This window comes from Atractosteus spatula, chromosome 25, assembly GCF_055471065.1.
Source record: "Atractosteus spatula isolate fAtrSpa1 chromosome 25, fAtrSpa1.hap1, whole genome shotgun sequence".
In the NCBI taxonomy this organism is placed as follows: Eukaryota; Metazoa; Chordata; class Actinopteri; order Semionotiformes; family Lepisosteidae; genus Atractosteus; species Atractosteus spatula.
Window position 1 is genome coordinate 7,772,029 of NC_142730.1, and position 11,942 is coordinate 7,783,970.

General features: G+C 49.7%; 1 protein-coding gene across 2 annotated transcripts; it reads left to right on the forward strand.

Annotated features, from left to right (window-relative positions):
- Positions 1 to 9,824: 9,824 nt before the first annotated feature.
- s100a1 (S100 calcium binding protein A1) lies at positions 9,825 to 11,554 on the forward strand. 2 transcript variants are annotated; one of them, XM_088905174.1, is made up of 3 exons: positions 9,825 to 9,893; positions 10,631 to 10,797; positions 11,332 to 11,554. In XM_088905174.1, exons 2-3 carry the CDS (start codon positions 10,657 to 10,659, stop codon positions 11,482 to 11,484), a joined length of 294 nt encoding a protein of 97 aa, XP_088761300.1. In that variant the 5' UTR covers positions 9,825 to 9,893; positions 10,631 to 10,656; the 3' UTR covers positions 11,485 to 11,554. The 2 variants fall into 2 exon arrangements, with proteins under 2 accessions (XP_088761300.1, XP_088761301.1); XM_088905175.1 differs by having other exon boundaries at positions 9,846 to 9,889.
- The last annotated feature ends 388 nt before the right edge of the window (positions 11,555 to 11,942 follow it).

Consider the following 11,942-nt stretch of genomic DNA (forward strand, 5'->3'; position numbering starts at 1 on the left):
CTGATTTGTGAGATTTTTTTGTTTTTGTTTTCTAAAAATAATTTGGAATAGATAAGATTGCAACACTGTGTTTAGATATCCTAGAGTCAAATGCCTGAACAAAAGGACTGGATTCTGGGCTATGAAAGACAGATGAAGCAGATTGTCTCGCTGGATCACGGCCGAGTGAATCTCAGTAATTTGATCATTGCTATCACTTGATCAGTCTGTCCAGGGCACCGCGCGCTAATGATCGATCACGTGGCTTTAGGCTTTGGGTTTCAAGAGCTGTGCAGTGGAGGAACTTGGTTGGACTCTGCGTAGTCATTGGATCCAGTCGAGGTTTTATGTTAAGCAAATTACACTAAGTGAAGGCGACAAAAGCCTGATGTTAGATATTGTTAACTTTACTTACATCTCGTACTGTATACACATGACGGAAACGATTAATCAAAGCCACAGTCTTGAAGGATGGGCAGTGGCACATGAGAATTATTTGTCTCGCCAGTAGGTGTCGTACACTCTCGGGCTATAAAGACCTCTTCAGCAGTTGTGCAACAAGGAAAAGAGGCTTGGTTGGAATTTAAGAGGGTAACCCTTTAAGAGGGTACTTAAACACAGCGCTACGTCTTATTTTACAACTTACTGGCAATCTGATATTGTCGTCCACTTCCGTAGTATATTGCCCAATCTTCTAGAATTGCACTTTTCTGTTCCTGGTAAGGAAAAGGAAGGATATAATGTAAAGAGAGTGAGGCACGTCAATCAGGCTGTTAAAGAGTTTCAAACCTTTACACGGTCGTGTGACCATAAATATGGAGCAAATACCTGACACTTCGAATGCTCCCACAACATGGTAACTTTTGTTTTTAAATAAGTTTTTATTTAAACACCAGAATACAAAAAAGGAGACAGAATAATAAAATATATACAGAAATGGGCACTTGAAATCCAGAGGATTCACAATCGTTAAAACTAAAAATGATACTTTTTACATATTTCCATTGTAGGTCTTGCCTTTTGATTCTTTAAATTTCGAATAGAATTTAAATAGAAAAGGAATTCAACTTTAAAAGCATGAATAGAGGGAGCAGTGTTAGACCATTTACATTTGTGGATAATGTGGCCAAAATAATTCACAACATGGTAACCGGCCCTGTCAAGCTCACAGCCTGACCAGCAGCTGCCGCGGGGACGAATTTAAAACTTAGGTGAGTTTCATTTTGTTAAACATCGCGTCATTCTGGGTCTTGATTTCTTCCCGGTTTCGTTTGGGACAGCGTACAGATCGGCGAAAAGAAAGTGAAAGAGGTAGAGATAGGGGAGTATGCGTCAGTCTCACAGGACACGTCCAGTACAGCACAACAGATAACAGCACGCAGTGTAGACGGTACATTTTTCTGGTAGGAAAACAGGAAATAATATATAATGCCAGTATGTACGGACAATAAACTGAGCAATAAATACAAACATAACGAGAATCAGTCTGAAAAAAACCCGAAAGAATACTTGTGCATTTGCACGAGTGTTTATTACTCTTGATATAATCTGATTTGGTGTCATAATACATATATATTATATATTTATGAAATAGCCCATAGGAGTACAGCACCATCATCGATCTCCTTTAAATCTTAGCATCGGAAAAACTGGATGGGGTATCTCAGAAACTATTATGTTGACTTCTTTACTCACGTTTATGCACTGTAATACATAATCTAAAATACTAGTTACATAATGACTACAATGACGAGAAGCAAATCTTAAATAGAGCTATAAACATCTATTTATTTGAACTTTATTGCCCACTGAAAACCGAATTCCCTCCTTGCACAGCAAACTTAAACCGCAGCGGTTAAGCTCCTCTTAACTCGCTGAGCTCCGCTGATCAGCAGCTCCGGTGCCGTATGAAACATTCCCACTAGGTGGCGCCTTCAGCTCACTTCTCTCTCGGCGCCCTGCTTTTTTTTCTGTAGTCCGAGGTCACGCGGATGTAGTTCAGGGATTTGCAGTGTTAAATGCAGCCTTTGGAAAAAAACTGGAAATGGACTAAGACAACTGAAAAACTCTCCGACTAAGCGTCCCTTCTTCTAAATTGCTTTGATGTCATGAAGAACTTGGTTGGGTCGGACCAAAGATTTTTTTCAGCCTGTGCATGGTAGTGAGCCCCTCCTGCACCAGAATTTAGAGCCCTTGTCATAAGTCACCCATTTAAAGATTAGGAACATCTTAGCCATTGATCACTTAAGCAAGCGTCGCACTGAAGAGAGCACTGCTAAGGATTTGTGTTCCTTGCTCTCTGTCGGGATCAATCTCTATCACTAACGTAATGTTTTAGTAATGTGAGATGTGTTGCGTTGTTGGCTTGCAAACGTCCGCAAGATGTTTTTTACACGACTGAATGCGAGAGCGGGTAAAATTCGACAGCAGGATTTCCGGGCAGCTGGAGTTCTGAGAAATCTCGGCACAGGCGATACCCCCATCTTTTCTGTCCGAACAGAGGTGAGTTGTTGGAACTGTGCGTGTTGCCGTGGGTAATATTTCTCCAAGAACATTTTAGCATACATACGTATCTGTCAACAAAGAACTCTAGGATCAATAATAGGTTTTAACAAACAAAGAAAAGATCAACCCAGGAGATCTGAATGAAACATCTGCGCTAAACAGCGGCCTGGAGAGTTGCAGTTTGGCGCAATAGCAACCAGAAACCGATATTCGTTTGCAAGAACATCTGAAGTAGCCATGTGTTCGGGTGAGTGAGTGCTCTTTCGTCACGTTTACAGGCATCTCTACTCGAGAATTGTAGTTTAATAATTATTATTATAGTTGGCAGATGAGTTCATCATAACTCGGCACGCGGTGCATGGCACCCCGGCGTCCTGGCCAAATTTCCCATTGGCCCTTACCAATCATGGCCTTCTAATAATCCCCGTCTCTGACCTGGCTTCATCACTCTGCTCTCCTCCCCACTGAGAGCTGGTGTGTGGGGAGCGGACTGGCGCATCATCCAGGTGGGGCTGCACACTGGTGGTGGTGGAGGGGATCCCCATGACCTGTAAAGCGCTTTGAGTGGTGTGTCCAGAAAAGCGCTATATAAGTGTAAACAATTATTATTATTATTATTATTATTATTATTATTATGAGCGCCATCTATCTCGGCAATATAAGAGCCACACTGAGACGGGAGGAAATTCACCATTCGCCAGCCTGAAGAGCCCCTCGGAGACGGGCTGGGGCATCACAAAAAGAGCCGAACCTGTCAGCGTGTAAGCCCGGTGTCGTATCCTAATCAGACTCCCCTGCATGCCTCTACCCCCGCCCCCTCCGAAGTGGACACGTGAAAATTCCCCCCTTCCTCTCTCTCTCGAGGGATGCACGATTTCTCTCGCCGTCCGCATACTAAACGATTTATGGGGTTGATACAAACGCACAGGGTTTTTGTGTGCTTTCTCCCCAGTCTCGCGTATCGATAACGCAAGCTTTATTTGTTAATCGTGCGGGGGTGATTTTTAGATTACTCGAAGTCCTAGCAGACGCATTAAATACAGCGAGAGGCCGAAATAAACAACGAGATGCTTCTTGATAGCGGTGAGTGACGACGGCAGAAACGCGCGCCGTCTCTATGGATATCATTAGTTATCCCGGGAAGTTTTGAGGAGGGCAGGTGGATTTCGGACGGGGGGGTGGGAATACCATTTTCCAGGTGTATGCTGAATTGGAAGGTCGCCAGTAATCCCACTATGTGGGTTTGTTCACATTGCATTTACAGGGGATCACGCTGGCGTGCGTCCTCTGCTGTTTTCACAGTTCATCACTAGCCGAGGCCCTGGTATCGTCACTGTCTGCTGTAACGGGAGTCGACACACGGCCTCACCCGCTGAACTGACGGGGACCAGATTGGCGGAATCGATAAGGGGTTAAAAATACCCAGCCAAGACAATTGATTTTCTGATTCTCCCGTTCCGGGCGTAACGGGAGACGAGGGTTTTCGGTTTCCCGAACAAAAGCGAGGTCGCGGCTCTCTGTCCCCCCCTGAGGTCACTCCACCAGAGCTTCTGCCGGGCCCCGGTCGCCTTGGCAACGCGCCGCGGACCAGATGACTGATTTTTTTCCGCGCTCCCCCCCCCCCAGGTGGGCACGTGGGCAGTCCCGCTACAGCAGTACAGACTGCATGGAAAGAGGAGAGGTTACAGAAGCCGGACTGAATTATACCATCGATGAAATATAATAATAGGAGAGCTTTGCAGTCTTTCGCCACGGCGTGGACATCTATCCAGTAACCCTTTTTTTTTCTTAGAATCACGCCGCAGTGTCGGTTTACACGTATTAATTGAGTTACACGGTAGTTTTGTCTTGCTGGGCAGCCATCCTACATTAGAACACGGCATATAAAGTGCTTGTGTTACCGAGGGTGTTTGTATTGTTGAGAGGAGTGGAATGGAGACGACTTTATGACTTTATGCATAGAAGCCCAGTTCCTGACAAGAATAAAAACCCTCTCGCTGGTCTGTGTGAATCTCCCCGCCTTCATTAACACTTACGCTTATGATTATACACATTACTTGACCAACGACTTACAAATGTTTTCAGTCTTTACAACGGTGTAAATAGACCTATTGGAAAGGGTCTGTCAGGGAGTTACTCAGTATTTGTTATAGGAGACGCCTGGCTTATATCATATTCATATATATATATATATCATGCTATAAGAATGTTTATCCCGAGACTAAAACTCCTGATTCTCCGCTTTCCTCTTTTTTATGGAAATTAGTTCGATTGGATTTACTGATTATCTGCTGTTCTGACGTGTTTTTTTCTTACTGGAATATTTAAATATTTCTTTACCGTCCGAATGAAACCGGAAGAACCGGTTGCCTCAGCAGGCACTGTGAAATCTTTTTACTGTGTCACCAAGTAACAGCTGCTATACTGAATTACCCATCCACGCACTTTCTAATCAATTCAGGGTCGCGGGGGAGCCTATCCCAGCAAGCACCGGGCACAAGGCAGGGTACAGCCTGGACGGGACGCCAGTCCATCACAGGACACACGCAGGCATACCCTCACACTAGGGCCAATATTCCCAGAAGCCTATTAACCTCCCAGCATGTCTCTGGACTGTTGGAAGAAACCAGAGCACCCGGAGGACACCCACGTGACCACGGAGAAAACATGCAAACTCCACACAGACAGCACCTACGGAATTGAACCCAGAGCCCTGTGCAGCAATGCTAACCACTGCGGCGCCGTGGCTCCTGCTACACTGAATTTAATCTTTATGACTGCCAACATTCAAGTGCAAGTTTTTTTATTTGATTTTAATGGGGTGGGGAACCTCTGGAACATTGAACATAAAACGTTTTACAAGCAGACGTGGCAGAAACGGGAAGATGTAGTTATTAATCCAGGAATTCAAAACGGAAGGATCCGTGTTTGTGTGAGAGATTTGTTTTTTTTTAATGTTAATTCTTCGGTCTGTATTTGCGTTCTGTGTTTGTCAAGAGTCGGGCCGGCTTCGCGTCGCTGGTGTTTAAAGAGGCATCTCGGCTTCGTGTATAAAGCCCTGTCCGCTCACCCCCCCGACACCCCCAAACATGGCCGTTTTCCAGCTTTTCTCATCCTCTGGGCTGCGAGACGACCTTTCTGGGGGGTGTGAACCACGCCAGATGTTTATAGAGGGCAGATCACTTCAAATACAAATTAGCTTCAGTTTAAGCCATAAACCAGGCTTCTACTGTATAAACTTCGGGAGATATTACTAAATATTTGAGGGGAGATCAAACCAGACTCATTTTCCAGAGGCAAAAAAATCTTAAACTCAGGCAAGCACAACAACTACTTTGTAAGGTATGTTAAGGTCAACTTAACGTGTAATTTGTCGTGCATTCTTAATTTTACAGCGAAATGACAATACATATATAATGGGGAAATGAAAGGTTTATTCCAGGCTGAAAAGAGAAGAAAAGAAACACGACGTTTCGGCTGTGGAGCCTCCTTGTTCCTTTGCAGCCTACAATGCTAACACCAGCTACCTACTTGAACTACATAAACATATAATGCTATCTCCCTTCTCTTTCATTCTATAGCTATGGACTATCTGAGGTTTGAAGAACTGACCAGCGTCAGCGAGTGCTGATCAGGGGTGCGAGAGCGGGTTTTGAGACCCAGCCGGGTGTAGCCGCGGTTCAGCACCGCCGACTGCAAGACGAATTGTTTGCCTCGTGCAAATAATTGCTTGGCCGCTTGTCACGCGGAAGAGCTCCACGGGGAGTCACGCGGCGATGGGCTCAAGATCTGCTCTTCTTCTGGGCCCGAGCACAACACCGAGGCGCAGGAGGAGGAAACTGCAATGGAGCCAGTCCAGTAGGGAGACAGGTTTACTTGAGCCCGAGAACCGGGACCCTGGGATTAGCGCCTTCCAAACACAGCGTCGGAGAGTGTTGGACCACCGCGACTGGTCAGAGAGGAGTCAACTGATAACGCCTGAACTCTTCTTGAATGTTTTTTTCTAAATATATTTTTTAAGTGCTGCTCTGAAGCGCTTCCTCAATAGAAAAGTCGCGCTTTGCATGAAGCAATGCGCACAGCGTGCTCTCATTGAATGTCTGTCAAAGTCCATCTTATACCGCGGGCGCCGACTATCAGCAATGATGACCGGCTTTGCCTTCTGCACACACACACTGATCGCTGAACTCTTCCGCGTAAATAAAGTAAAATAAATAATAAAGTAAAATAACCAGAGGCAGGGAAGGGGGGGAGAAGGAACACAGTTGAATTCAGTTCTCGTGAGAAGGCGTCCTGCGCTCAGCAGAGCTGACGGAAGCGGAGTACAGTTACCCCTCACTCAAAGAAAGTAGCCTCTGACACATGGCTCGACTCCTTACTGTCAATCAAAAACTCATTCGTGCCTCCAGAACCTGTTTTTATTTTATATGCAAATACCTGACTTTTCCGTTTTAATCTTTGTTTTTTTTTTTCCTGCTGAGGGGACTCGAGATTCAGATCTCGTCGGCGCTCTGCTTGTGCAGCACGAATGCTCACCTCGTGTCACCTGAGATGGAGGGCAGCAGCTGCTGAGCCTGTTTGCATAGCTTTGCGTGTCCCCGGGGCGTCAGTTCGTCAGTGCGCCAGGTCTGGCCGCAGCCCCGCCTGCCACAGCGGCAGGATTCCCATGAAATTGTCAGAACTATAAATTCATGGACACCTGTATGGGGCAACTTACCTGTGGGCAACTGCATGCATGAGGAACTTCTTTTTTAAAAAGTGGAACTATTCACAGATCATTAGGAACAAAACTCCTTAACCATCCTTCCATTTTCTAATCGCTTGATGCCGGTTCAGGGTTGGGGGGGGGGCTGGAGTCTATCCTGGCAAGCAGCAGGCACAAGGCAGGGTACCCCCTGGCTGGGACACCATTGCATCACAGGGTACACACACACACACACACACACACACACACACAAGCGCGCATTCCCAGAAGCCAATTAACCCACCAGCACAGTCTTTGGGCTGTGGGAGGAAACCCACGCCAACCCAAGGAGAACATGCAGACTCCACACAGACAGCAGCCCGGGTCCAGAACTGAACCCAGGGCCCCAGCGCTGCCTGGCAGCACGGCTGACCCCGGCGCCACCGTGCTGCTGGAAGCCCTCAACGCGTCAGTGGCAATTTCCTTAGCTGAACAAGACACCGGCCTGATCAGTCAGTTTCCAGGAACGGACGGAAGGAAACCGTGATGCAGCGTTACAGGGCCTGGAATGGAGGAGGCGATCTTCGGGCTGCTGTCGCACAGTGTAGGTCACCAGGCGTGTGTCCTTTCCGGTTTCACACTCAGTCTTGGTAAATAAAAGTACGTAATAAGGATTGTTAAAAAATGAACGACGTCATCACCCTCCCCAATTCAACCTCCTTTCCTCCCAGTTGAAAGAGAGTCTACCGTTCACACGCAGGTGTGGGACTAAGATACCCGCTCTCAAACAGCTGACAGGTATGGATGAAACTTTCAGGTCTTGTGCTCGACGTTGCGTCGGTAGTACGTTTGCGATAATAAATGACTCCTGGATCTGGGTCTGCGCCGGCTGACGTTCTGAGGTGCCCGACAGCCTCCTTTCTTCAGCGGGCTGGGGGGGGGGGGGGGCGTCCCGAGCTCCCCTGAGCTCCTCCCACCCAACGCGACAGGGCCGAGCTCGGGCGCTCGCACCTGCGGGGCCCGCGGGTGTCACTGCCCTGATCCGGGCCGCCAGCGATTTGAATAACCCCGATATCGTTCCGTCGTCCAGACAGCGACCCCGCGGCGCGTCCCCGGCTCGGGGCCCTCTGCCATTCGCCGGGCTCATCGACGCAGGAGAAACGCGCTGTGGAAACCGCGGAAGTGGTCCGAGACAGATCACTGCGTGGGACGGCCTCGACTGCTATAGCAACGGAGACTGCAGCACGGGGGGCACGTCTAATTGGGAGCTCCTAGCAGCGCGCGAAACACTGATTAATCGATGAGATTACTGTACCACGCCATACTCGTTTGAGAAAATACGGCTTTTAATGCCTCGTGTTTTGCTACAGCCCCGAGTGACGTTTTCGGAACACCTGCAATTTCCCGAGGCTGGCCGAGGACTCATCTAAGCCGCAGAGAGCACACCTCCCCAAGGAGGCGTGCGAGCATGTGAGGGGAATAAGCGAATTGTGTTTACATCGCCCGCAGAACTCCCTCAGCCCGACGGCTCCGACTCCAGCTGCGCTATTTATAGCCGGTGTCATCATTTCCCTGGAAGTCAGCCCCCCTCACGGGGCGCGAGGAGGAAGACGTCCCCGTAGCAACCGCAGGTGCCTAGCGTGTGGGAGTGTCGCCGCGGGAGTCCGCAGGATGCGCTCGGCGGTGTTCTGCCCGCTGGCGGGTATCGCCGAGGGATTAAAAATCGAGCAGGGAGGAGGGTCGCTCATGTGCAAGCCAAGCGCCGACGGGACGCGTCGTCCCTCCTTATAACTCATTCCCACATGTATCATAAAACCGAGAGGAAGTAAATATTCTACCTCCCCTCTGAAATCAACGAGTTGTTTGTTTGTTTTTTTTCTGGCGTCCAGGCGCTGCGATGATGCAATAAGGCATTTTAAATGACACGGCGACGCTTGAAGATATAATCACGATCCTAAACGACACTTTTGGCACGGGGGCAGTCGGCTGCTGTGTCCTGGAGAGCCAGCGCTCTGACCATAGCTCCTACACGGACATAGCTCCTTACAAGTCAGCCTTAAATCATCAGTTTGCGCAAAGGCCTGTTAAATGTGGCCCCATTTATTAAGGAACGGACAACCGTGGTCACTGAAATGTACAAGACGCCGGCTGTCCCTTCTCAAATGATCCTTAAACCAAACACATCACCCGCTCCACTCTGGCCATGACATGGGTCCTAGTTTGTTTGGTTTTAAAAAAAAAAACAACCTGACGATTTAAAGATAATCTTAATTATCTCCGGGTCCTATGACCCAGTAGCGTGACGCTGAAAGACTGAAACAGATCGTAATAAGGATCATCGAAAACAGTGTTGAAACATTCAGTCCGGTTGCGTCCAAAACCTTGAACGTTGACTTCGGTGGCGAACTCGGCGGAGGTTCACTAAATAACTCGTTAAAAAAACAGCGCCCTGTTTTGGGGGAGCCCCGCGGAGAAGCCCCCGCTGACGGGGCTGAACTCAGACGATCAGGCGGGCAGTTTTGTTGTTGTTGTTTTTTTTCCACGCACGGCCGCCAGAAGCAGCTGGCGTGGCGCGGGCAGGGGCTGTCGGTGAGGGAGGCGCTTAGCTCTGATTTCTCCGCGCTGATGGGCGCAGGTGCGCTGTTGCTATATAACGGGCTCACCACACGCCTGTGGGCAGAGGTTTCCTGACGCTTGCGAGTTCGGGGCTGCTGCGCTTGTGTAGGTAAGTACGTGTCGCACGACAGCGTTGTTCTCTCTCGTATTTATCAGGGAATTCCGGTTTGGTTAAGCGCTCTATGCTGGTAGGACGTTATATCGGCGCTGCACAGAATTTCATTTCTAGTTCCAATCGTTGAATAAGTGACCCATTGTATTAGTACGTCTTTCAACGAAACGGTGTGTTGGAGATCTGATTGGTGGGTTGCCTTTTAATTAACGTCTTCGTATTGTTGCCTTCCGATTATTCTTTTTAATATCCCGCGACTTGAATCGGGAAGAAATTAAAGATTAATGGCTTTATCGGTCTGGAACTCTTGTACGGCCTCCAATGTTTTCTCCTGCGACACTAGATCCTCTTGCAACGCTGACAAAAGCGCGTTCCTTGCATTATTGATGCCGGCCCAGCGCTCTGCTGGACGAGAGAAGCGATGGACTGAAAGGCCGTCGGACGGGCGTTTTCTCCGAGCCGGTTTCGTGCGGAGTCGGACGGTTGCGGCGCTCGCGGGCGAAGAATCCCCGCAGGGCGCCTTGGCACGCGCCATACAGCCGGACAACGCCTCGAGGGCTCGCACCCCTGCGGAGGACGAGCGGCTACGCCGTTTCGCAGGGTGTTAAAACGGGGCCCTTCCGCCCTAGGGCTTGGCTCGCGCGGTTTAATTGGCGCTGGTCTCTTACTCTGGGGCTAAACGGAGTCCGACAGCTGCCGCTCTCGCAATAACGATAAACGTCTTTCGCCCGCAGGTATCGATAACCGTCACCAGTCCAGGATGGTCTCCCAGCTGGAGAGCGCGATGGAGAACCTCATCCGGGTCTTCCACAACTACTCGGGCAAGGAGGGAGACAAGTACAAGCTCAGCAAGGCCGAGCTGAAGAGCCTGCTGCAGGGGGAGCTCAGCGACTTCCTGGCGGTGAGTGCGGGGACGCGGCTTGTGCCTTTTTTTAATGCGATAACTTCCTCGGTTCCATGGCAGTTAGGCGCAGCGTGCACATAGCGAATAATAGCTTACACTTGTATAGCGCTTTTCTGGACATTCCACTCAAAGCGCTTGACAGGTAATGGGGATCCCCTCCACCACCACCAGTGTGCAGCCCCACCTGGATGATGCAACTGCAGTCATAGTGCGCCAGAACGCTCCCCACACACCAGCTCTCAATGGGGAGGAGAGCAGAGTAATGAAGCCAATTTATAGATCAATTTGAAGAGCAGCGTGTTGCTCGGGGTGTGAAAAGCCACACAGACGCACCCTGCGGGTGTCGCGCATTTCCTCGCAAAAGGTCTTTGCTCTCTCTGCTGCTGAGCAGACTGGTGCGAGGACTACTGCCGGAATGCGCGGCGTGAGCTCCCCCTGCTGGTGGAGGAGGGGTAAGGTGGGTGTTGCTCCAGTGGCAAAAACTCTTCCAGCGGCTCCATGTCGCCTGACTCCTCTTCCTCCCTGCCTCAGGCCAGTAAGGACCCCATGGTGGTGGACAAGATCATGAAGGACCTGGACGAGAACCGGGACGGCGAGGTGGACTTCCAGGAGTTCGTGGTCCTGGTGGCCGCGCTGACTGTGGCCTGCAACGAGTTCTTCGAGGAGGGCCTGAGGAAGAAATGAGCCTCTCGGGTGGCGGGGGGCCCTGGCCTCCAGTCTGTGCCTTTCTTCTAATAAATGACATAACCTTCCAGCTGCAGGCGTCCTCCTCTCTGTGGGACGGGGGGGCTGGGTGTGCTCCCATAGGCGGGGAGCGTGACTCGGTTTAAACTGGCCAGGATCCGTTGAGCTGTCTGGCTTTCTCCTAGCAGTTCAGTTGCTGGGCATCTCCCAGGCTGTGGGGGCTCCTGTGTGAGACGGCCTCATGGGTTTGAACAGGGGGCCCTGCCTTGTCTCTGGCTGCTGGATACAAGCTGCTGCTGCTGCTCTCCAGGCTGGGGGCTGCTTCTACTGAAGCAGCAAGCGATTTCACCTGAGACCAGGCTGGTGCCTCCACCTGCTGGTCAGAATGTGGTAGTGCAGGAAAACTTGATGGAAAAGGGATGGAGCCCGAGGAGATCTGCTCCAATTTCACTATTGAG

Coding starts and splice junctions, on each gene's coding strand:
- s100a1 (XM_088905174.1), top strand. CDS start 10,657: ATGGTCTCCCAGCTGGAGAGCGCGATGGAGAACCTCATCCGGGTCTTC. Junction 10,798..11,331: donor AGCTCAGCGACTTCCTGGCG/GTGAGTGCGGGG, acceptor TCCCTGCCTCAG/GCCAGTAAGGACCCCATGGT.